At 38.0% G+C, this 26,478-nt stretch overlaps 3 protein-coding genes across 4 annotated transcripts in view; 1 reads left to right on the forward strand and 2 right to left on the reverse strand.

Annotated features, from left to right (window-relative positions):
• Positions 1–26,478, reverse strand: part of alpha-Man-Ia (alpha-Mannosidase class I a) — a 611,213-nt gene that overhangs the window by 50,241 nt on the left and 534,494 nt on the right. The gene's annotated exons all lie outside the window — the stretch shown is intronic.
• Positions 9–26,307, reverse strand: LOC116432838 (uncharacterized). Its single transcript, XM_076370666.1, has 24 exons — positions 26,042–26,307; positions 25,410–25,526; positions 25,195–25,312; positions 22,372–22,630; positions 21,790–21,906; positions 21,577–21,667; positions 20,860–21,005; positions 20,491–20,623; positions 20,287–20,345; positions 19,682–19,947; positions 19,379–19,470; positions 18,618–18,737; positions 18,109–18,223; positions 17,681–17,942; positions 16,744–16,863; positions 16,585–16,675; positions 15,887–16,032; positions 15,688–15,820; positions 15,237–15,448; positions 14,723–14,807; positions 9,139–14,640; positions 6,199–6,497; positions 4,011–4,173; positions 9–3,929 (listed from the first exon to the last, which is right to left on the reverse strand). The coding sequence occupies exons 1-19, from the start codon at positions 26,261–26,263 to the stop codon at positions 15,368–15,370; spliced, it is 2,688 nt and encodes an 895-aa protein (XP_076226781.1). The 5' UTR covers positions 26,264–26,307; the 3' UTR covers positions 9–3,929; positions 4,011–4,173; positions 6,199–6,497; positions 9,139–14,640; positions 14,723–14,807; positions 15,237–15,367.
• Positions 2,110–9,758, forward strand: LOC143174889 (uncharacterized). 2 transcript variants are annotated; one of them, XM_076370655.1, is made up of 6 exons: positions 2,110–2,250; positions 4,688–4,824; positions 5,537–5,725; positions 5,845–5,861; positions 9,258–9,429; positions 9,516–9,758. In XM_076370655.1, the coding sequence occupies exons 3-6, from the start codon at positions 5,618–5,620 to the stop codon at positions 9,549–9,551; spliced, it is 333 nt and encodes a 110-aa protein (XP_076226770.1). In that variant the 5' UTR covers positions 2,110–2,250; positions 4,688–4,824; positions 5,537–5,617; the 3' UTR covers positions 9,552–9,758. The 2 variants fall into 2 exon arrangements, with proteins under 2 accessions (XP_076226770.1, XP_076226769.1); XM_076370654.1 differs by having other exon boundaries at positions 2,123–2,250; positions 3,905–4,824.

A 26,478-nucleotide genomic window follows, 5' to 3' on the forward strand; every position in this document is an offset into this window, starting at 1 on the left:
AACGTGACCATTGTGGCAAATGTTTTGAACGCGACTCGCTGGCTACGTGTTGTTTATTTCTTCGGGTGTCGTAACTTCTAATCCCACCCCACTCGCGAATTCGCACCATCGCGCGGTGTTCGAAAAAGCAGGAAGGAAAAGAATGAAATGTAAAAATGAGACAATAATGACTGACACAATCCGCAATTTTATAATTATTTATTCATATGCACGCACAAACCGGAAGACCGGTGTACTTCCGCAACGGTAATGTATGCAGGGCCATTATGAAAATTACATGGTTCTACGTTTTATTCTTTCCTCTGTACGTGAAGTTTCAATTTCTCTCCTACACGACGGAAAGGAGGGAATCGATAGTTCCCAGATATCGTCAGTCCGTTTCAAGTTGTCGGAGGCGAAACGAATAAGGACCGACTTCCCCGTTGTTACTCGAACGCGAAGGTCACGCGTGAAGATGGAACGCGGTTAAGACGGAAATGTCATTGCAGCGGGACAGTGAGGAATGCTCTGTCATTACTCGGATTCGATGGTGAGTGGTATATACGTCGCGTGAGTAGAGTGACCGTTTCTCACCTCCCTAGACCGTGACATTTTAATCGCAAAATTTTGGTAGCGGACGCGACCGTGTATCTTCTTTGGTTTGGAAAGTGTATTTTAAATAATTGTACTTTACCTAAGAAGATTCGTATAGAATATATATTAATAATATCACTAGTAATATTGTTAGTAGTATCATTAATAGTATACGTTAGTAGTATCACAGTTTATTTTGGTGACGACTGATAAGGTGTTGTCAATATACATATTGGAAGTTTCGACACGCGATCGACTGGTTTAGATATAAATTGCCTTGACATTGGTGAGAAATACTTCCTTGTTGCGCTTCGATTGGAATTTAAATTTCTACAAAATAAACGTACAAAATAGAGCTGCCAATGCTGGTGTTATTCTACATAATTTGACCAACTGAATTTCTACGAAGCAGTAACGCAACAATATTTCTAATCGATCATTTAAGAAGTGTTCACGTGACGTTATTTTTCAGAAATCGCAGGACGAGATTATTTGAATTATACAATATTAATCAGCATTGCGTATTTCTGTAAGTACGATACCTTCGATCGGACTTAAGTTACAAACCATCTAAGCGTCCATCTTGGTTAGAAAATGCATGGTACTCACCTGAAACAAAAAGAACGGTCATACGTTTAGAAAATTGAACAGGATTACACAGAAATGTGACTTACACGCGTGACATAGCTTTCGCACCCTGGGAAACGGAACTTGCGTCACAAATTACAACTGACATTGAGACCTTCGTTATTATTTATTATTTATCTCACTTTAAACTGTTGCTTTTACTTTTCAGCTCATATACATATAAAACCCATACTGACGAGGCGAGGTTGAAATAAAATGCAAGTTGGATGGCTCAGCTGAACGAAGTTGATTAATTCGTTTCGCTTCCAACGTAACGAAGTCCTTCTTATACAGGATAAAACGATATTTCTAATTTCCTAGATTAGTACACCAAAATATGAAGTTTTAATAATGTCAATTAAAGAAACAATCAAACGAAGTCGCGTACACTACCTGAACAATGAAACCCAACGAAAGTGTCATGACACTGACGGGCCTTCAATTTACTCTCAAACACGAAGTTTTGTACGGCCAAAGTCCTGTAGTGTTTAGAAGAAATACAACAGCTGTATAATGTTGATAACCTGAGAAGTCCGTTACATCCGGTGGCCGAAAGATATCTGACTCTGAAGTCACTATCAGGATCACTTCGATCCCTCTGTAATTACGAAGAATTCGTCTCCTTCGAAAACACTGCTTGCAAGGAAATATGAATAAACAAAAACAATGTAATGCGTGTGAAGGCTCCAATATTCGTACGAGATATTAAGGTAGAAAAGTATCGATAGACTCTCGACTGTTGCTGTAATTTCACACGCAGTATTAACGTTTGCAACTTCCTATTTCAGTTTTATTGTAAACTCAGTATTATAAGTGCCATTTCACAGAAACGGTTTGCTCACAGAGCACCTGTGCGGTAGGTGTTAAATTTCTCACGCCCCTCTCTTACACGCACTTTCATTTCTACAAGGGGGAGGCATTGGTGAAGAGCTATGCGCGACTGAAAAACGCAGTCCATCGACAACACGGGAACAATCGAGACGTACTTTTTATTTCTTCCTAGTGAAAGTGATACTTACTCTTCGCTGTCCGGTATCATGCGCACGTGAGGTATGTTGTTTTCCGTTATCGTGAATTATATGTATATAAAATTATTTGATAAAGCTTCTGCCGATGTGCTTATTCCAACAAGCGATTGTTAAACGATTCTTTCATTGACATATTCGATTTTTAAGTCGGTTAACGTGGACGCGAAATTCATGCGATGATATCGGTATCAAAACGTTTCACAATCGTATAATAATGCATGGCTGGTAAATAGAAATATTACTGCAGTAGTAATTCCTTTTCGGATCAAACTGGCTTATTGCTAAATGCGTGAATATTATCCAGGTAATTAGAAAAGGGATTCTCATGTAATGTATCAGTATCATGCACTGAATATTCAGTAAAAAGTAATTTCGGAAATTATTATTTAGTGAATACTCACAAACGGTTGTACCTTCTTGTATGTACCACAAAAATGTCGTGCTGATCATGGTGCGCTCATGAAAACCTTATAGTGCCAGCCGCTATAATCTAACCGCGAGTTGCGTGCCGTTAGACCGCCCCGACCTATTTCATTTGTTCATTGGCTATTCAACGCGCAACAAATTTCTGCCAGTTTGCAAAAACGTGCATAGTGCTGTAATATGCAGGGTAAACGGTGGGATGCGGTAAGATAAACAAAAGTCTGCGGGCTTAGACAGTTGTTGTTGTTGTTGTTGTTGTTTCAATAAATTTAGGGAATGCGTTTTTCCCAGAGAGAAATCGTACATAAAGGGTAAGGGGAGTAAGTAATATGAAATCATCAAGATGAGCATATACCGAAATTCACATCTGGCAATCTGGAAAGATAGGTACGGACAATATTTCATTATGTGGTATTGAAATTATCGATTTAGCCACCCTGTGAACTTTTCAAATTGGATGTTGACAATTCATCGTTTATCAAATACTGGCAAAGGATTCTCTTAACACTAGAACTATCGAGCATTTATTGAGGTTGACATGTAATCGTTATGAAGATTGTAACAATACACCTTTTCCAATTTCTACAGACATTTGCCGTAGTGTTGGAGAGAAACTGTTTACTAATTTTCAAAATTATTTCTAATGTTCAATGCATTGAAAATATGAATAATTGTAAAATGGATAAACTGAAATCGGTCATTTTGACGGCAGTTTTAGTGTCAAATAAGTGTCCTCCCTAAACGCCTGTATAAGATAAAGCCACGTTCTTCATGCTGCATAGAAACATTTATTATTTGCCAAAGAAAATCTTACGTGAATATACGACCGTTTGATGGAACTTGGTATACTTGATTATATTTTCAAAGAGTACATAACCGTTAAGTATGATATCGATAATCGAAGTACCTATAAACTGTAAACTCTAAGTGATGTTAAGGCCAGTGCAGATGAGCGTCACGATTACGCTGCGGCGCCACAACGTTGACGCTGTGCGATTTTGGTAAAGAGAGACGTGAAGTTCATTTATGCTTTTCTTGTGAGGCAGAAGAACTTTGTTTGCCTATTACACCAAAATAATCGCTGCAGCTACGCAGCCTAATCGCATCGTTCGCGTATAGATAATGGACTGGCGAAAGCTTTGTTACCGCGAATAATCCTTCGTTACATGGATGAAAGATACCGCCAAGAACTGGAGTCCAGCCTCTCTGCATGCCGCAGGTTATGAGTATCAACATTTTTTGTGCCCCTATAGGAGCAGTGTCCATGTGTATTCGTGTCTGTAAATGTAGGCGGTTTTCGGAAATCTTATACCGAAGTTGATATGGAGCACGGAAGTGTGCTTAATATATTTCACTCACATTTTAAACTGGACTGCAACGAAGGTGTCTCTGAGGAACTGACCATGAATATTTTAAGTATAAAGCAATATTTAAGTATGCAAAATATTATAATTCAACCATTCGATATGAATTCCAATATGAGACTGGTATTATATTCCTCCATATAGTAAATCTCAATTATCTGAAACAAAAGATAGCATGAAATCTGTAACACTTCATTAGAATATGTTACTTCATTGCCACGGCTCCTATAATGCTATGAGGTATTAGATTTTAAGACGGAGAAGTACTCTGGCCGCACAGAAATTTTACTGATTTATTTCTACGTGTATAACAAAGTATATTCCGTTTATTTCTAAGCTGTAGTGCGTTGAGTTATTTTAACCGTTTGAGTACCAACCGGCGGAACCACGTTTTTGTCTTGAGCATTTGAGAAATTTTGCGGGACGTATTTTTCAAAGTGGAGTATCAAGAATATGTCGGGTATGCGTTTTAGAGAAAGCGGTGCTCGCGTTACTGCTAAGTGACACGATGAGCAAGATTAGATCATCGGTATTTTAGAAAATAGGTTTGCGAGTAATGTAACAGAATCGATAAACGGTATAAAGTAATTCGTAGCAGGTAGACTATACGAGCGACATCGCTGATTTTTAGGAAATTTATAAAACTATATATTGTAATGAAATATATTGTAGAAATGGAACCACGTTTTCTCTAACAAGTGAAGAGCGACTATATATAGAAGTAAACACATATGTCCTGCATTATTACAATTTTATTTGCACGCAAGAGATATGCTCAACAAAATCACTCCCAGTGTCGCCAAAACGAGGTATGAATTCCTAATACACTTTATCACCTCTAGAATAAATCTTCAAAAAATACGAATAACGGTGAAAAGTTACGAGACATAGTATTCTCAAGTTTTATTCAATAAGCCTGTACGCGAAATTGTCGCACACGTAAACCCTTTGGCTTTTGTTTCTTTCCTACGTATGTTTTCCCTCTGTGGCGAGATGTTTCAATAAATAACGAACAGAAGTATCGGGGAGCAGGTTGAAACGAAAAATAATTGGATTAGCTCGTGTACATTGTCTTTCCTGTTGTGACAAAATGGCCGTTTCGGGATCGCCGTAGACCTCACTTTTGCAGAGTAAGAACACTGTTTGTTTTTATTGAAACATTCACCGATTATCCTTTCCCAGATATGTAACGTCGGAAATGTTCTTTTTCCTTCGATGCGTTCCACCTGATTGTGAATGCATATCGTTTCACTTATTCATTGACATTCCGTCCGTCAACAATTATTCAATTATTAACTTATGTAATTCTCAACAGTGTTCTCTTTTATGCTTTCTTTTTCGTTCAAAGCAGAAGTACCGTAACTACTCAAACAGTTTTCAATGTAAATGTTTAAAACGTGGTAAATCGTTGAAAGGAACTCATGGTAGCCTTTCCGTTTTAAACATTTTCCGCTTATTTTTTAAATATATAGCGGGACTATTTACGTGATCCCATTTACGTGTGCGAACCTCTATATACAGATAATGATGCGGTTACAAAGAAGTCGACAAAACGAGATTATACAGAGAGAATACTGTAATCATTTTAAGGATGAACTTTAAATGCAATTTTACTTCGATTATAGAGGGTACACCCGGTTCTTCGGCATGAACTGTGAGCGCATATTCCCCTCGAAGGAAAATGAGAAAAAAAAGAGGACATTATACGAAGTAAGCTGCAAACGCTTTGTTACAAAGTTATAAGTAGAAAATTCTTATGCAAATATCGATCTTTATTCGTTAACTTACAGGGACCGAAATAAAAAAGAAATTTCTCCACTTTGTTACAGGTTCCGACAAGTTTCAAGTAAGATGAAAATCCCATTAACTTTTATTAAACGCCTCCACTATATTTTCCATTGAACCGAACATAAAAAGAACGAAAATGTTTCATGCAACATTTCCCAGACACTCTTTCATTTTCATTGGTCATTTACTATATATTGCTGTAAGGAAACAGGTTACTTTCATAAATATTGGAAATTTATTTGAATATAAAATAATTTGGTGGGCTATATCATACGACCATCATCGATTGCATTATCGAATATTTAGTACTATGAAGAAATGAAGAATATTTTAGTGGAGTCTAATCAAGCGACAAAAAGATCGGTTTTTATGTGGAGAATTACCTATCTACTTACATGGTACAGATCCATTATCACGGCACACCAATCAAACGCAAGAAAGACAAACAGAGATGCTGAGAAGACTTGCCTTTGGGTAAATCTTGCGAAATGAATAATACAAAAATTATTTTCTTGAATATGCATAGAAAAGTATTTCTTTTTGAATCCACGTAAACGAATCCGCTGACATCATTTCTTGATCCGTAAGCACTAACTCAATGGCCCTTTGACGAGTCAACACTGCCTCGATTAATCCATCATAAATTAGTAGCTTCTCCTTTGCGTTGATAGTGTGTCGTATTCGATAACTACGACTAAAATGAACGTGTGCGTTGCATTATTGATTTCAATTACAGTGAACATTTAATTTTATACAATTACATGCAAATATTTCATCAAATTATCTAATTTTATTATAAATTCAATGACTAAATATTTTATTTTAATATAATTTTAATATAATTCATATTGTAATTAATGAATTAATCTTCACATTAATTTAACCACCAAAACGTTCGTATAAACAGAAATTACAAACGTGATGATAAGCGTAGCACAGCAAAGGATGAAAATGAATTTTGAAAGTTTATGTTTGAACACAATGTTAGTAATCCGAGGTATGTGTTACGGCGCAGGGAAAACTCCATTGAGCTAAATAAGCATCCACCAGGAAGATAGATTTTTTACTGATAAATTTCCGTTCCTACGTTTTCCCCCGATTTTCGTTTTATTTTCTTTAGTCCGGTGAACAGAAAAACTACGAGGAAGCAGGAAATAGAAGATATTTCCGAGGAAATGTTCGTGTGCAGGCGGTAATAGTAGGGCGACTGATTGACACTCGGAAATGTTAGGAATATTTGATGATCCGGACAGGACGACCGATAGAATATTCAATCTTTTAGCTGTCCGTGCCGCTACACTGGTCTACATCATTTTATCTAAAATTCTCTTTTTATCCGAATAAAAATATGAATGTTCTTAATTAAATAATTATTCAATCGTGATTTTTAAGCATTTGTGGTGTACATTATCACGCGAGGTATCATTCAAAATAATTAGATCCAATCGTAGAAAATTGAAGTCGAACAGTTAACTGAAAATGAGTTATTTTAATCCTTAATAGAAGAAACAATATTTTCTATTTAATTAATTCGTTTATTTAAGTATCTAGAGGAAAATGGAGGTATCGGATCTCGAATAAAATTCGTGAAAATAGGTTTCGTATAATCAATACAAAAATTATTTTGTATCATCGAGTAACAACAGAAGAAAGGATCTGAAAGGATTACTCATTCGGTGGGTTGAGGTCCTTAGTGTGTCACGGGACTGTCGATTCACTCCTGAAGTATGGAAAAGTGGGTTACGGGGTTAATATGTCTCGCTAAGAAGAATTAATGGACCCCTATAACAAAGTTTATAAGACTGAAGGTCTCGAGCCTTATCGTGATACTCAAATACAACATAAGACGTATTACAAACACTTTTCCGTTAATATAGTAAGGCGTGAAATTATCTTTTCCAATAAAATGTCGACTATCAGGAATACTTAGCGAACTCAAAGTAATTGAATTGAATTAAATATTTTTAAATTGAATACTGTATTTTCTTGTGCTCCCTTTCATTATCTGTTTCTGTTTCATTTTGTTTCTCAATTATGCTGTTTTCTTAGGCAGATTTAACAAGGTGCAATATGCTGCACTGTTGCATTGAAAATTGTGAATTAACGTGGCCCCAAAGGGTGCCAGGTTAACCTAAATCCCCTGTATTGGCTCAGCTGTTCCTCCCTTGCTCGTAGATTTGTCGCGAACTACTTGGATAACTCGGTTCTCGTTGGAAATTTACTTTCATTCTTCGGTGTTTCTTGCAAAGAAGATTGAAATCGCATTCAGTGAAACGTTAATTCAGTCAGGAGAATTTTAATGCTGTTTCGCGCAAGAAGACAAAGTTCCCTCGGAGAAATGTTTTCCTCTGTTAAATACCATTCGTTGCTTTCGCAATGACATACTAATTTTCACGTACGGTATGATTCTACCGAATACAAAACGTGAGCTTGATTTTTCGTCTATGAAAAGAATGTTACATGTTAAAACCTTCTGTCAAAGAATTTTGTCTATAAGAAAGTTAAAATTGTTTGCGCATTGCTAACGAATGAACGGAGTAATTAGACGATACAAGTGGTGAAAAAATCTATGCAACATAATTTAAAAAATTATTATAGCATCGTGTATATTAATAGCTTATTGATAGCATATACAATCGTTGCAGACATGCGTACTGTTGTATCTCGTAAATTCTGGATAGTAACCTATTTCCGGCTGTTTTATACTTTCATTAACGATGCCGACATCTCGATGACCAATACGTGTGAGTAAAACCACAATTGGCTTCAAGTTTTTGTGAACAATGCTTGTGTTATTCAAGAAGAATCTTATATAAGGAGTTCTTTTATAATTCTCGTATAATTCTTATCTACACGCGATCCTTGTCTAATATCCACCTGCTGACGTAGAAGATGCAAGTGGTTATTTTTGGATCGAATGGAAGATTGTGAAATACGAAAGAACCGAATCCATTATGTAGAATAAAAGAAATTTCATACTTTATGATAGAGGATGGTTTCCTTTACTGTGGTAAGACTTTCAAATGGATACATTAAGATACACGCTCGAGAGTAATAGCAATATTTCATACTTCGTTGTCCAGCGAAAAGGTTAGAATTTTTGAATTTCGAGGGGATCCTCGTACCACCTTGAGTCGTACCCAAAATGGTCGCAACTTACTGTTTTATTCTTGTCTTTAACTTAGAACCTTAAAGATTTCGTGATTTAAAGATTCAGAAATTCGGGAAACTGGGAATTTGAAAACAAGGGTCTTTAGAATGTAAATTAGAGCAACGACGACACGTTTATTGGTACTTCTAATGAAGATGTGTTTCATATCAGTATACTTACGTACCACAGAAACTACCAAAGCTACAGTCAATAATCCTTTGCCCACCGTATAACGCGCACACGCATAAATTCCAATAGTGGTGATCGCCGTTAATACGTTCCCATGCTTCTTGGATGTTACAGTATCGACCACCCATTGAAAGGGTTGCATAACATTGTCACCACAGAGAATGACGTCTACTGTAGACCTCCTCTTGCATTCGGCTTGCCATATTGGTTTCCATTGATACAGGAATCAATCACAGAAAAACGTATATTTTTTATTCGTTGTCACGACAATGATGATTTAGGACAAGTAAGAACACAGTGCTTACAACAATGAAACATCAATTGACTCGATAATTTTCTAGCCAACAATTTAGTTTCCAATGAAAATTTTAGGAAACTAAACAATTTGTAAAATTGCTACGAACGTGACTCGCGTTTAACACGTTCCGTGCCAGACCGTTTTTTGAAGATCTTCCGCTCAGGCCGAAGATACAATTTACAATTGTATCGTTTTATTTCTGGAGTATGCCTTACAGTGATTAAAATAATGCAAAAATCATAACTATCAAGGAAAGGGTGTATAGTTTAAGATGCATGACACAACAAAGCAATTAATTGATTTTTCTAGGAATTAGTTTAACAAATACCTGTCCGAACATTACCGAGCGAGTCACATCCTCGCACGTAATATTTTTTTATAATGTCTATATTAGTTTAAAATAAAACATTTTACTTGAAATATATTTAATATTATATTTATATGACAAGTTTGTATACAATCACAAGGTATTAAGATGCTCATAATTGACTGCATAATACATTTTTAAAAGATTCTTCATTTTACAATGACAATACCCAATTGCTTGAACGGAAAGTTCAACATGGACTTGTTCAAAAGACTTGTTTCAGCGATCAACAGCGGAACTGTTACGGTGCGACTTAACTGGGAATTGTCTCATAAGGTTTTCGTTAACCTCCAAGAAACGTTACGTGCGAAACATCTAATTAACTTAACGTAATTACCTAATGGTGCATGAAATCAGCGAGTTTACTAACTTGATTGCCTTCGTATCAATACGAACAGTCCGACACACTTTCCGCCGGGATCTATCGTTTCGTTCAGCCTTGGAACTGTTTACAAAGTCCTGGTCCGTCGTGTGCATCAAAATTCGTCTATCCATGGAAAGCGTTCGTCGTTCACTTGTCAACATAATCGCTTAATTCAAATGCAACACTGAAAAGAAGGCTTAACTTTCTGGGGCACACAATATTCGCGAACACGCACATACACGTACGCACGAAAGACATTACGGCTGAAACGTTGAACAAAGAGATTCAATGATTTCTCGCAAGAAATTTATTTATACAGCAGAACCTCCTATAACACGATTAACACTAAAACTATCGAGCAGTTACACTGACTTTTTGATATTTCTCTATAGAAAGTCCAAGAGTGCATCTACTGAGACATTAATCGATTCACAATTCAGTTTGCGTATTGATAAATCAATTTCTTTGATAAATTATCAGAGAAACATCCGTTATCTTTTTAATAATCGCAAACAGTAGGCATCAAAAATAGGTCGTTTCGACCTATCTGGTAGTTTCAGTGTTAAAATATTCCGTGTTACAGTGTTTCGCGTTCACGAATTTCTTGTTTTTGATACTATATTAACTTGAATGTTGGTTCTCTTGTATATTTTACGACAATTTCTTTAATCGCGTTAGAGGCAGTTTTACTGCAATGAAGTTCATTCGCAGAATGTTTCACTTTCAAGAACACCGATACAGAATATTCACTGTGCGTCTGTTACTCATGCAAAGTGACCGTTGGTATATGCAATATATTACATAATAGCGTGAATATATCATCAAACATTCGTTACGTGGAAAGATCGGGCAACCAGCGTGTAAAATTGATTTCTTCGATTTTCTTGAAACCGGTGTTACAACCTCTTACTGTTACTATTACAATTAGCTAATCGTTTTAATGGCCAGCGAAAGTCCAGCTTGATTTTCTTTTTAAATGGAAACTTCAAGTTTTTAAATGTGCTTGTTGTAACCTGTTACCCACATGGAATCGGTACCATCAACCAAATTAATTAGCCTGTTCGTTAACACGCCGAATGTCACACAATTTCATAGTTGAAACTGCACAAGATGGAAAAAATGTAATATTGAATCATTTGATCGAGTTGCATTATTATTATTGCACGTTCATCTAGCTGAATGCCATCGCACTATATAGAATTATTTATAATATAGAAATGTTTTCAAATAATCATCGTTCAATTCAATGAACTACAGTAATTCCATTTGGTTGGGTGTCACCGGTGAGCCTCATGACATTCAACGTGTTAATGACTGAGAGAGATCTCAGCCGTGCGCTTGAACAAAAATCTGTTCCGAGACGAGATCGGCAGATGATGTACTTGTCAAAGCGACAATCAGATGCGAAAAAAAGCAGCAGCGCGATGCTCAGCGTATCACTGAAATCGCAATCGAATCAGAAAAGCAGCTACAACTGGAAACAGATAAACGATCAAGAATCTTTTCGGAGAGAAATGCGACGGGATAATCGTTGACATCTGGTTACAGAGATGACAAGAATGATACTCTACAGCAATACGAAGCCACACCGACAAACGAAAAATAAAGAAAACTAATTTCATGCTACTCAATCTGCAATCAACACGTGCACAATATAAAACACTGGGAAAGAATTGATCCTTACGCAAAATTCCAACGAAATTGTACGATACAATCTGTTTTTAACGATGCCAGCTTTCCGCGGTAATGCTGAGAAACTTCTATTTCCACATGCGTCGAACACTTCACTCGTGGTTAATTCCGTAATTCCACAGGATTCAGTTTGGAACTTGTTTTTGAAATTAGATTAGACGCTGGCAACCACGAGGGAATCGAGCAAAGATGGACGCAGCCTTTTCACCACGACCAGTTCGCCAAATTTATTGTCAACCTCGTATAGAAGGCTGCGGTTATGTCGCATTCGCATTCAGGTGTACCGGCGTTCTTTTCAATAAACGTCTGAAATTCGCGTACGAAGGTGCAAATACACTAGTAGAGAATCTGAGACGTTTCCTCCTGATAGCGATTTGCAAGTGTTCCCAGGTGAGTGTTTTGAAACAACAGAGAAATAAAGTTCTTCCGTCTCTTAACCGTTTTTTTACAAAAACCCCGTTCAGTTCAGAAACTGAATGACGCTTTTCTATTTTTACATTAAAAAATTGTAAATAACGCGATTGTCCCGTTTTTCCATTTCCAGGCACGCAATAACGAAAATAAATAACTAGAAGGGTAACAAATAAATAAACTTCATTTAACTTTACGAACCGATAGAGCGGCACTTTTAGGCGATGTAAGCGCGATCGCGCTGTTTGATACTCAAACGGTTAAGAAAAAGGATCAGTGGACTTTAGTCTCCATTCTTCGCAAACAATCGCCGTCGCGACATGCAACCGCGAACCGCTTGTGTGCACTTAGCCTAACTAGCGACTGTCCATCTGTTCCTGGATGCACTTTCGATACTGATGTACTAGCCGCCAACAAAATCATGCAATAATTAATCGATACTAAACACTCAGCGGAAAACCTCAACGCCGAGGAACACTTCGCGAGCGACGCAGAGTCCTGTTAGATCACTCGATGGCTAGGCTGAAGAACGCGGGACCGATTGATCACTTCTCATCCGACCTTATCTCATTTCCACCAATCACAATTACAAAGAGAACACTCGGCGAAAGATCATTCCTCTGTCCAGTTAGACGTCAAGTTATCTCCCAACAGTACACATTTAACCAGTTAACTGCAGACAGTTACACACGGGACACGTTACAATAAAGAACTGCAGCGAACTGAAAAGGAATTACATGTTCGTCCGAAAAAAGAAGTAATCAATCGTTGACTAAATTCGTGTTAAATTGAAGATGACCGAAGATTAACCGATTAATTCTTTTGGCGTATCGAGTTGGCCAGCACTCAAGCTTAACGTTGAATTTCCTAAAGATTACTTGGTAAACGTTTATGTCGGTCTCGATCGATGCAATTACGCGAATATGTATTCTAACAATCTATTTCTAAGTTCCGAATTTCCAAGATCTAATGAACGAGCGAATACCAATTTCTCTAGGAACAATGGAACAAACCACAATGAACGTCCGTAGACTTAGTGTTAAGTGTCCACCGCAGCCGCAGCCTAAAACCGACAGGTCCTATATCTTACGCCGATTTCATCTTCCTCGACCGGCGACACTTGAGAATACCTCGGGAACGATGCTCGCCAATATCACGGGATAGAAGCATCACTCCGAATCGTCTGCAGCCTCGGATCAGTGCTGAGCCACGGGCCCACGAGCAATGACAGCTTCTTGCGCAACACGTTGTCGGAACTCTCGACAAATATCATTCCCGCGCGGCGTCAGGAACACGACTACGACACGATCGATTTGCAGGTCCTTTTATAACTTCGCGTTCCTCTTCCTTCCCCTTCGACTTTACGGAGAAATGTTCCGAAAGACTGTTGGCGCCAGATGATTGACAGATATTGTGACTGCTCGGGGATTGCAACGGCCGCGGACGTTTCCCCGCGAGGGTGGAAAAATATGAAAAACCGAAGGTTGAATTCTTGACTACTTTAAACCTCCACCAATACAAACTGTGAGATATCGATGTAGTTACTGTTAGTGTTAAATTGTATACATTATATGCAGATCGATATCAGCTTAGTGGGGCAATGTTAATACTATATTAATAGAAAGGGAGTATATAGAAATGTAATTGTTATTTCGAACTTTAAGGTGGTATTTAATTACAGCTTGCTACTAGCTTGGTTCGGTGATCTCGAAGGAAAAGAGGTTAAAAATTGCTGGGTAAGCGATTGTTAAAATTCAGCTGGTATTTTTCAATTATATCGTACGCAGAAAATTTAATGTAAAAAGTTAGCAAGTTAACGTTTAAACATTTCTAATGATTCTTAAGAAACCCGAACTTTGATGTTGCATTTATTTAGATTTCAATTCCTGAATGTACAAAAGACGCAAGTACGTTTTCGAACGGTATTTATTTTAGAGAAGATTCGCGTGTAATTTTTTGTCTGTTAATATTTGTTCATGTAAATATTTATATTCGAAGGGAATTTAAAAATTTTCATTAACTGTGCACAAAAGCTGTTATTGATATTAAAATAAAATTGAGAATGAACGAGAAATTTATTATAAGTTAATGAAACGCTTTGATCTATCAGCGGATGAATTTCTAACGTATTAAAAAATGGAAATGTTCGTTATCAATCGTGGGTAACGAATAACGAATATCGGGTGAAAATCAAAGAATCCCTGTCCATCAAAGTTTCAATTAATTTTCATTTTGAAGGATCTTGATTTTGAGATGAAAACAAATTTTCCGCGGAGGGTTGCGAAAGTGTGCCACGAAGGAAACGTGCCACCTGAGGAATAATCAATACGCTTTCCTGGCGCATTAAAGATGCGAAGGTGAGTGTCTTCATCCATACGCAAAGAAAATTTTGTTAATAGTTCATAACTTGAAACTTTAAAATTGTCCAATGACTGGTAAATATATACCTATAAAAATAGTCATTTCCGAAAACCAAAGTTTGTTGTGCAAACTCAACCAAGATAAGCATAAACTGAAGAATTTCAAATGCATCTGAAACGCACAATGTTATTGCACCACGTAAACGGAAAATATTTCATCAGGTATAAAATCGAACGACTCGTTGCAGATGGTTGCATAGATTCACCGTGGATCATAGTTTTCTATTGAAATCGCTGCAGATTGAATTGTGCAGGTAATTTTGGTAACACTCGCGGTTAAAGTACTTCGGAAAAAGTTTATAGAATATCGACATACAAGGTGCGTGTAAAAAAAAAAGAATATTCAATACTGTCAAATTTCGTTGAAACAAACAATCAAATTTCTTCATCACGATTATTTTTTTAATAATAGATCGAAGAATAGTCGAGTCAAAATTTAGAGATTTATCCTATACGAAATGTTCTATTCCTCTTCAAATTTTGACTCTGATGAACATAAAAATTATTCCTTTAATTGAAGTAAATTAGGCTCGCTACATACGTATCTTAGTTGCTAATCAGCCGCGGTGTCAGTAGCAAAACAGACGGAAACGTTATCGAAGTCGCCAGAATATTGATAAAATCTTCTTCGAGAAACAATATATTTTATAGCATTAAACCCCTTCCCATCATTCAGCTCGGAATATTTTCAGAACAAAGATTATACCGCAGCGAGTACATGCCGGCGAGGTACGAGAAAGATTTATTGAGGACCTGGAAGTAATTATCATTTCAGCGAAGATTGCACTGCGCTTGCTTTTACGAATACAGAGAACTCTATTACTATATTTTGAAACACAAAGTATGCATAAATAAATTAATTTTTAATTAAATTTGAATTAAAATTGAATGAATTTATCATTCAATTTATTTAATTAATTCAATTTTAATTCAAAATTAATTCATAATTAATTGAATTTTAATTTACTCAACAGCGTTAGAAAACGATTTACCATTGCGAAACCCTTCCTTGAGGGAACATAAAGTCCAGCCAAAACTGGAACACAGCCCTTCGATGTCCCTTGCAATATAAGAAGCAACAATTTTTGTACTCTGACTGGCAATACGTACCATTGAATATTGTACCTAAATTATTAAGAGAATTTTCATCAAATTCACAGATAACTGGTCGTACAGATCAAAATTACTCACGTTTCGTAAAACACATCCAAAGAGTGATCAACGTACTTCTGACTCAACTGGTTTTGTCTGTAGCAGTAGATTAAATGAAGTAAAGTAGACAATGCATTTATCAGTGACAAGTCGAATTCGTCAGGCGAGTCGAGGAGTACGACAAGCTGTCATACAAAAAAACCTTGCTTACTCTTCGCAGATTACGTGAAGTTTCTATTCTGTCATTTTGATAAATCCTTATATTTCTAATGGATCTAGATATCTATAGTTTCAGGAGCAGGTTTCTTTATATTGTTTTTTAAAATCTCACTTTATGCCTATCTCTATTTACTTTCCACAAAACATCGTTCCTATTAATTTTCCCCTATATTAATTTTACGTAGTGTTTCCTTACACTATTCCTAAGTTTACAGCAATTTTCCTCTATATTAACACTAAAACTACCGAACAAGTCAAAACGATCCATTCTTGATTTCTTCTTTTTGTAATTATTAAAAAGATAACAGATGTTTCTCTGAGAATTTATCAAAGAAATTGATTTAAGAGTGCTGAACCTGAACAGTAAATCAATTAAAGCTTCGATAGATGCACTGTCGGAGCTTCTATAGAGGAATTTCAAAAAGTCAATTGAATTGCTCGGTACTTTTAGTGTTAAGTCTTCTAAATATTTGTTAAGTTAGCAATGAAAATATGAGAGACAGGAAAGAAGTACTCACTTGGAACATGTGAGCGCACAAGCAGATCGTCATCAGTATGGCGATAATGAAATATGGAATTGCTACGACTGTCATGATGTATTTGAACTCGCTTTAACAGTAAAAACCGCGTTACTTCCGGATCCCCATCACGCTAATAGCGTTCAAGGATCCCTGTACCTCTGAACTCTTTGATAGAGATCCATCGCCCCGCAAATTCTTCTGTAAAGCTGATCATCGTTCTCCAATGTCGGGTTTGTCGCGTTGAACCAGTCGTCGGTCGCATTCTTTATTCGGTAACTGAAGAGGCAACCATAACGCTTTTAGCTAGCGCAATTAAGAATTACCGCGATACAAATTGTTTCAGAATCTTCAAAATCATAGTAACTCTACTTTAGATAATCTCAGACTTTTCATTTCACAATTATTGGAAACAAACACGTGTAAAACAGCTACCACCGGACATCTATTAATATCTATTAACATCTTTCCAATGACTTGTAGTCTGATATTGGAAATATTTGTTATTGCATAAAATTTCTATGAAATAACATTGATGAATAATAGTATATTTATAATAATCGTTATTGCTATTGGAGGTTTGATTAACACGTTCGATACCAGCAGTTTTCCTCGTAAACAGTCTTCATAGTCAGACTATTTTATCAAATCGAATATATCAGGTTCGAAAAGGTCTCATTAGCACTAAAACTACCGAGCAATTGAATCGATTTTTTAAAATTCCTCTATAGAAACTCCAGAACTGCATTTATCGGGGCTTTACTTGACTTATAATTCAATTTGTGTATCGCTAAACCAATTTCTTTAATAAGTTTTCAGAGAAACGTCTATTATCTTTTTAATAATCTGAAAAAGGAGAAATCAGTAATGGTAGTTTTAATGTTAGCTTCGTAAATGTTGTACCATCAGTTACGATCTAGGCAGAAACGTGACGGAAATTTAATTTTTTTTTAGTACAAAGTACGCAACGTTAGTTGCAACAAACATGTGACACTGGGATTGAACGTGTATATTAAGAAATCTCTCGACATTGATCGTTAATGTTCAATAAACTGTTCGATAACTGCCCCCAGATAGTATGTCGATCATCGTATACCTTACGGTTTCAAATATGGCTGCATGGTGACAGAACAGTAGACCGATTAAACAGTCGCTGGCTGTTAGGATTACCATCCCGCTGAGACACGCAACGAAGAAGTACACAAATGTTACGTAGTAGTACAAGTGCTGGTCATCGTTGAATTCCGGTGCTATAATGATATGCAGCGAACGAGATAGATTCAAGGGTGCCACGATATCCAGGAATAATGGCATTATCGATACAAGAATGTAGATCAGTGATGATACCACAGTGATATCTGAAATGTTATTCTCACAGACTCATTGAGTTCACGCTTATTATTCGCGAACTTATTTATCCGATTCACGAACAACGAAAGAACGTTAGACGAAGTAATTTCACGGTGAAGGTAATCTAATGTTAAAATACTTGCAGATAAGATTACATTATAGATCGTGTCTTACACATGTAAATTGCGACCACGTTTCGATGCCTTTCGCCGTATTTTTCAAATATCCGAACTATTCTCTGATCGCTCAGACTGTGCCAACGAACCATGTTTTCCATCGTATTTCTCAACTAAAATTGTGGATTATTATACTAGCTCTATTTGTCGTGATTTTAACATATAAATTACATGTGATTCAGTTCCAATGTGGTCCACGTGCGTTTGGTAAAACGTTTGCGTGCGGACTGATCTTTCTTCTATACTTAGATTTCGTTGTTGGGATTGCCGCGTGACAAACATTCAAGTGCATTAATGTTTTCGTGTTCGGAAGTGATGAATAATGAATGATAAGGGTAGAGAGGAGTCCGAAAAAGAACTACGAGTTTTGATAACGCGTCGAAAGGAATAGAGAATGGTGCTGTTTAATTATTAATAATATTTGTGTAATTCTCTTCTACATACAATCAAAGTTTCAGAAATTGATTGCGAAATTTTCACGGAGAATATAATCATTCACTGACTCACTATGGTTTGGAGGAGCGTGGCGGTGATATATTTCGTACTGATTATCACCGTGGTGCAGCTGCACGATACGAAGAATATTAAACTGATGATATTGTTACCATAAGCTTTGTGTATTACAATCTGAAAGGAGAAGTTTACCTTTTTTTAGTATAAATTTCCTGCTTAGAAGTCAACCGGGAAAAACAGTGCGATCGCACCGTTTGGCATTTTTAAACGCGAAATTAGAAAAGCACAGTCGTGCTGTCCGCCGTTTTTCGAATTGAAACGGAAGAAACGCGATTCTACCGCACGGCGAGTTTCGACCAGAGTTTTGCGAAGGTACACAAACGAGTTTTCCCCTGAAGCACAGTGTATACTGTTCTCGAAAAATTATAAAATGTTTGTTAACTTTTTGCACTCTGTTGCAGTTCGCGATTCGCTATTTTTAAATTGAATTACATTATATTCCATATTATTAAACAAAAAGATTCCTCTCGTTGCTTTGTAACAGTACCGCTCTGCGGAGTACGTTTCAAACGGGACGTACACTATAATACTACGAACTCGCTGAACAGAAAATATAAAAAGATTACAGAAATAAAAGGGAAGAGTTAAATGCCTGGCGATTTAAAGTAAAAATTTGTTTCGATGTAAATCTATCAATCGATTGCATAGGATTCACGAAGAAACAGCACAACTGTAACAATTGGAATTATATGGATCATTGAATGAATTCTAGGTTCAAATCTTTGAAAATTTTAAAGGTATCAGAGAATCCTCACCTGCACAGCTTCGAAAATAAGTAGCGTGCAACACCATACAACTCTCGCCGCAATGTTCAGGACACGATAGTTGAACGGCCATAATCCGGTCACTGTTAAAATTCTGCGAGTTAAACTATAGGAAGTCCCTTCGAGGGCTTTCATGTTGCTCCGCGAACAACGAACTGGATCTGCGGGATGGAAAACAGAGAAACCGCCGACAACTGTTCGCGTTCATATTTCATTCATCGCCTCGCGGTCCCCACCTGCCCGGTTCTCTGTAATTGTCCCCCGATCCGTCGCAAAGATCTTCGTGAAATTTACCCTGAGAATTGCTCGCGACGCTTGATAAGCGCGAATCGCGCACACATTGCCGTGCTGGCAGACCTTCGCAGCGAGGAAGTAAATTATAGGTTGCGCGCAACGATGTTCCGTGCGACGCGATTCCGCGACAAAAGTTCGCGACGAGGCCGGACAAGACTTCTTGCAATAAACTCTCAGCTTTCTCGTGGTCTGCTTCGGTGTTATAATCAACGGCGTGACGTCTGCCGAAGAAACGTTGCACCCGCAGCTTGGCGTACGGAGTTTTGTGTTAGTAAAATTTGAACGAGTAAGGTGAGTTCGCGAGATCGTGTCACTTCGAATTTAATTTTCTTTCATTTACGTTTAGGGAAACTATGTTTCTTCGATTTATATTTAGAGAAATGATTTTCCTTTGGTTTATATAACAAGACAAAGGGAATCATAATAATCATAAGAAGAAGAAAGTAAAACTGACTGTACACCAGAAAGAAATGGGTATTTACCTTTTCGCGAGTATCGCCCAGTTAAATTTAATCTGTACTGCGAGCATGCGTAACTAATTTGCACTCCGTAAAAATATCTACACTATGTAACGTTTAGGTTCTACGTTAATGTATCGCATTTACTACGCGCCTGATTTTAGTGAACAGATCGTAGTGAAGTAAGAGAAGGACGAGCTCATTATCTGGAAAAGAAAGTATTACAATCTACCATTGCGAATATGATGGTATTATTCTCGAAGGAATTGGAAATTATATTCGCGATAAAAAATTAATTTACATTCACATTGGAAAACAGCATTACGGACAAAATCAGATAAAATACTGTACCGTCGCGAAACCTTTGTAGCTCGGAATAAATAAACCGCAAAAATCTATTGTACATTCTTTTGAACATCTCTGCATTATCAATAATATTACTTTCCGCATTCTCGGTGGACTGTGATACCACATCGTCTCGTATCTGCGTTGTTTGAAATGATTGCGTCATTACTGTTTTAATTTTCAATTGAGTCGATTGTTACCGCTAGAGAATGCATGATCAGACGGCTTAATTAATGGTTGTTGTCAATATTGAATATGTTGTTATTCAATAGTGAAGTACCAATTATTTTGAAACATACAAAATTCGCAGTCTAATTGTAACTTCTATTAATGGGCCGGCGAGCTTGAAATATTCAAAAGATGAAACAGACTCACAGATCGTAGTACATTTCCATACTCTTGTCTGAAATTTGTTGTCCGATATAGTTGTCCATAAACACTGACATCAGGTGGACCATGCCACAAATTATCGAGATTGTCATATCCTTCATCTCATCCATCTCCAATACCGCTAAAATAGACTGTGGCGCGTGTGACATGTTATCGTTTCCTTGTTCTTGATTAAGAACACGGAATCTTAGACGTTTGCTTAAAATTGGGAAAGGTAATGCAGGAGATATTTAGTTGATGCACAATTATAATATTGATATCGGGTAATGAATAATGCATAGTTAACGTTTGTAAAGATTAAACGACACTATTAAGTGTAGATAGTACTAGTAAAATGGCGCAAAAGAGTTCTAATAGCTATTGACTGAACAATCGGTGTTTTCTAAATTGCAAAACGATCTTTTGTTTCAATCGAAGCCTCTGAATTTCTCGCTTCGGGGGATATAATATCACCTCTGAATCGCAACAAAGAATTGTTTATAACATTGGAAGTATTCATTTCTCGGCCAATGCTCACTAGAACTTTGTTGCAGCATTTATTTGCCATGGATGCCTCTCTCTTCGTCAGCCTGTAGAAAAACTCCATTTGCCAAAGCGATCAATTTCACGAAATAGAATGATAGAGAAAATGGATGAGGATCGATCGAGTAATCGACTAACAATAAGTTGTTCTCCGATTAACAATGTTACCAGTGTACTTACACGGTAGAGATTTATCGACATCGAAACTGTCACCACGGCGACTGCTAGCAGATAAGGCACCCCTACATTTTGTCCGAATATCTTCACGAACCTATGGCCGTGATTACGGTCGTTCCGATTCGGAATGTAAGACGCAGCAAGCAACAAAGTACGTTTAGCAATTGAGTTCAACAATCAGAATCTCTTCCATCATATTTAAACCAAAGTACCAACTCGATGGCTTTCGTATGCATGTCCACAGCTTGACGCATGCGCATGCGTATCAAGGTACTTTCGGTTGCATCTTGGTACGTACTGGCCGCCTCGTCGACCAAACCTTTTATCCGATAGCTGCAGAATCAATAATTACGTTTATAAGATTGAACAGCCGGTGTTAATACGATTTCGCAGTGCAGTTTACCCTTTCTACGGTCAATATTAGAAAAAGAAGGAAACAACGGACGAATCTCTTTCGTTATTTAAATCAATGATTCGCCAAGAACTTTTCATTTTAGATGGAATAATTAATATGATGACATTCGTCATATCGGAGTCCTCTTCTAACGAGATCGACGGCAATATAACGACGCGACCGTAGAGAGGGAATTCTAGGCAAGACGAGGAACTCGTCAAGTTTGTGGTCAACCCCTCGTCGTATTTGTTTCATAATTGAGCTCGAATTGAAACTAAACGATCGACACGAAAATGTTTGTAAAATATCGTAAATACGAAAATTCGGATAAATCCATACATCGCGGTTGCCGACGGTGAAAAAGGGTTAACCACGAAAACCGTGTGTTCGTTATCCGAGCGTACTTGGCGATCTGAAACAGTCCGCAAAAGTAGTGGGCGATAAGGAAGAACGTCGACTCCGTACAGAGCACCGTCATCACGCCTGTCATATACGCGAATATGAGGTATAAGGATATTAAATTGATGTAGTCGCCGTCTTTAACAAAAAATCCGAAGGAATGCAGCATGCGAGGCCGGGTCTCGTTCAAGGGCAACAAGAGATCAAGCATTACGGGCATGGTAAGCATAATGTGCCCGTACAAAAGCGCCGTACAGCACGCACCTGAAATATGTAATGGTCGGTATAGACGAAACGATAACGTGGAGCGGTTTATCAACATTTAAATGATCCCGTAGGATTTATAGTCGGCTTTCGTTAACCTTCGCATTACCAAGGTGCTGACGAAGTGCAAGGTATCGTCAGTTCCTGAGAATCTGACACTCGCGACGTCATAGGGGCGGGTTCAGTCGCTCCGAGAAATCCAATTGCATGTCCGGGGACGGCTCCCCCCATTCTTTGTCGCGCGAAGAAGGCGTGCACCTGCGAAGCTGACCACTCAAACGAGAGTGCCAGATTCGGTGCAGCGGACGGTGAAGTGCGGCTCTAACAAGAAGCTAAATGTTCGAGCCGCCTTGGTCTTCGACGCATGGTAGTAACACAGGAAGCGGGATTAAATGTGACTGAGTGAGATGTAACGATAGAGATTAACACGTTGAATACCATGGGGGTCGCCAACGATTCCCAACAAAATAGAATTATTATAGTTTACTCAATTAAACGATGATTATTTGAAAACATTTCTATATTCTACATAATGCTACCCAATGCGGTGACATTCGGCTAGATGAACGCGCAATAATAATAATGCAATTCAATCAAATGATTTAACATTTTATTTTTCCCATTGCGTGCACTTTGCTCTATGAAATCGCACGGCAATCAACGTGTTCAAGTCCATAGTCCAAGTTTTGCCACTGTCCTTTGTTATTGCCGCACGCCAATAATAACCATGCGTTGAAGACCGTCGTCTTGGAAGAGTCGTCTTGCCGCTCAGTCCTGATCGCTCGTGAGTAGCCTGCCATCTCGTCAGAGCCGCACTTTACCTACAGTGCATTACTCGCGTGAACCAAGCCGGCCTGCAGCTCAAAAGTGAAGAGAAGCAAGGGGACTCGGCTGCACGCTCCACCTCAGCTCGCTGTTCGGCCAATAACAAAGACGGGCCGAAACTAATTCCGCCATTACTATCGGACTGAGCGCAGCGAGTGGATTTAACCCTTTTGCTACTACGGGTGACTATAGTCACCGGCCACAGAAATGGAGCCGAAAGTTAAGATAACATAAACAATAACGAAAATACGTTTATGGAAAAATTATACAGAGATTTCTACGAATACAAATCATTTCGTTTCTAAAAGCAGTGTCACAACGGCGTTTTTCAGACAAAATACTTAGCCCCGAATGCACACGTAACATTAGAACTACCAAGCAATTAAAGTGACTAATTTCCAATTTCTTATAGAAAGTATAACAATACGTTTCTTGAGACTTAATAACGTATCTGCACAAATACAGAAATTTAAAGGAAAACCTTTCACAAAAACGCCTTCATGATTTAGGTACTTGTGAAATAATGATTTTGAAGTGGGTCAATTTGACCCGCCCGGTACTTTTAGTGTTAACACGTTGAACGCCGCACGATTTCACAGAGCAAAATACACAAAATGGAAAAAGTACAATATTAAATCATTTTACTGAATTGGATTATTATCATTGCGCGTTCATCAAACTGAATGTCACCGCAATGGATAGCATTATTTATAATATAGAAATGTGCGCGAATAATCGTCGTTTCATTGAGTGAATTATAGTAATTCGATTCGCTTGGGGGTCACCGGTGACCCTCATGGCATTCAACGTGTTAATGTCCCCACTTTTGCTACGGCGCTCCGTTCTAAGCGAGGGACTTCGCGGTGAGGCCCGCCGTGGCGGAAGGGTTAAGCCGCAGGCCGGTTGAGATCATGTCAGTAACGCACTGTACTCGTTAGCTCCATTGACCAGACAGCTAAAAGTGCACAGAGGCAAGAGCACTTTTCCACTCGGGAAGCTCGGACCGACTCGACTTTCGACGCATGGCCATTATCGGCGCGCGGTAATAACAAAGTACGAAAGCAAAACCGAATGCGACGTAGGCGGTTGAAACTGTACAGAATTTTCTTTTCTATCGTTACGTCCGACTTCATCGCATTCGGTCTCGCTTCCGTTCTTTGTTATTGCCGCGTGATAATAATGGCCATGCGTCGAAAGCCGAGGCGGACCGAGCATCGTGATTGGAAGAGTCCTCTTGGCACTGTGTACTTTTAGCTTGTTGGTCGATGGAGCTAACGCGAGGGCTGCACTGTACCTCGGCCTAGTGTGAAACAGAGCATATAATTATGATAATAATAATAATTACTTATTAAGGAATGATAATGATAGTAATGTGAGAATGGTCGCATTGAAATATGCGAATATCATACGAGAGAATCAATTTTCTTAGAATTTTACATTTAGAAAATCTCATCCTTGGTAGTGCGACGGTTAAAATCCATTGATTCATCTTGTTCGAAAATGAAAAGTGAAGAGAGGCACTAGAATATTCAAGTGGATTAGAATACGAACGAAATTCAACAAAATGATGTCGCAATTGTTTATTTTCGGTGCGGGTCTAACTCTGTTGCGATGAAACGAAAACTTTCTTGTTTTCCACGTCTGAACGCTTCCAAGTTCACGAATCCGCTGATTCGTCAAGCGAAACATTTCTGTTCTTTCCACACAACGAAAGACATGTAAGTGGCCTGGGTTCTTACACAAAAGCACGAAGAATACACGTCTCGAAATCTCAGCGTGTTTCGACAGTATCCCCAGTTCGACCGGGTTTTGCAGCGTCTCGTAGTCGGATTGCAAATTTTCGTACATAAATCTGATCTGAAGTCATATGGAAAAAAACCATACGGACGGAGTTGCACGGGCGATTCTTCGTGAACGTAGTTGAAACGATTCTATTCGTAACGGCGTGACTTACGATTGGAAAGGTGTAGATAATGCCAACATATCGAAAAGAGAATATTAACATAGGGAAAGAAACCGACATTGTCAGAAGTAAATTCTTGAATGTAACATCTGAGGGGATTAGTGAGACCTGAAAAAAGTCGTTCGTTAACCGTGGACCGTGAACACCCTTGACGCAAGGGTGCTTCTCGATCGTGACCATCACTCCGAGGAAAGATTGGAATTCGGGAGGAGAAACAACTGATAAACAAACATGCATCCAGTAATAATTCAATTAGATAACGATGATAATATTCAAATGTGTAATATAATACCTGTGTTGCTTTTAAGTGTCAAGAACAAACCCATTATGCAGAGCTCTAGTAATTTCGACAAAGTTATTTAGAGAAAATTGAAGTAACCCGTATCAGATCGTATAACTTGCTATAAAACAAAGGTAAGCAAGTCCGTTGACAAATTTCTTAGTGAAAACAGAAGCGAAAGGAAAGACAAACATTGAGAAACTAATCGATCGGGCAACATAGGTATAAAGTTAACTGAACGGAGGGAGGCGCAGAATTTTCAATAAAATGTTAAAATCGGTCATTTGATCGGTTCGCGGTACGGTTAGTGTTGAAAGGCTAATTTCAGGCGAGTTTTCGTTACCTGGGTCGCGATACAGCCAAGTGGTACGATGGTGAACAACGTTCTGTGAATTTTCGTTGTTAACGAATGATCGAAGGGCCAGAGGCCGATAATGCGTAGCAACACGCAATAGGCTTTGTATTCTCTTTCGATCACGTACATATTCTCGGTCGCAGTTGAACAACGACTGCGCAAGAAAATTACGAAATCGCTCGATGTCACCCGTCTAGATATTTTATTCATCTTATTTCGCTATTGGACCGATGTTTCGGTGCGTTTAATGCAAAAATCAATGCAGAACATCTTACATAATTTAATACCGGAATTCAAAATAATCGAGGAGTTTTGTTACCTTTCGTGCGGGGGATTGCATAGAGTGTCTCTTCCGTGGCCGGATACGAATTCTGCCTGGCGTTGAAACGAAGTAAGGAGGATGACGTGTTCATCGGAAATACCGT

Source organism: Nomia melanderi, chromosome 9, assembly GCF_051020985.1.
Source record: "Nomia melanderi isolate GNS246 chromosome 9, iyNomMela1, whole genome shotgun sequence".
Classification (NCBI taxonomy): Eukaryota; Metazoa; Arthropoda; class Insecta; order Hymenoptera; family Halictidae; genus Nomia; species Nomia melanderi.

Bases quoted from the DNA above. Each gene is read 5' to 3' on its own strand.
- LOC116432838 (XM_076370666.1), bottom strand. From the start codon at position 26,263: ATGAATAAAATATCTAGACGGGTGACATCGAGCGATTTCGTAATTTTC. The intron at 21,907-22,371 runs GTACGCTCGGAT...TTGATTCTGCAG, and splicing joins GGACTGTTTCAGATCGCCAA to CTATCGGATAAAAGGTTTGG. The intron at 18,738-19,378 runs GTGAGGATTCTC...TTCTCCTTTCAG, and splicing joins TTATTTTCGAAGCTGTGCAG to ATTGTAATACACAAAGCTTA.
- LOC143174889 (XM_076370655.1), top strand. From the start codon at position 5,618: ATGCAATTTTACTTCGATTATAGAGGGTACACCCGGTTCTTCGGCATG. The intron at 9,430-9,515 runs GTAAGAACACAG...TGAAAATTTTAG, and splicing joins ACAATGATGATTTAGGACAA to GAAACTAAACAATTTGTAAA.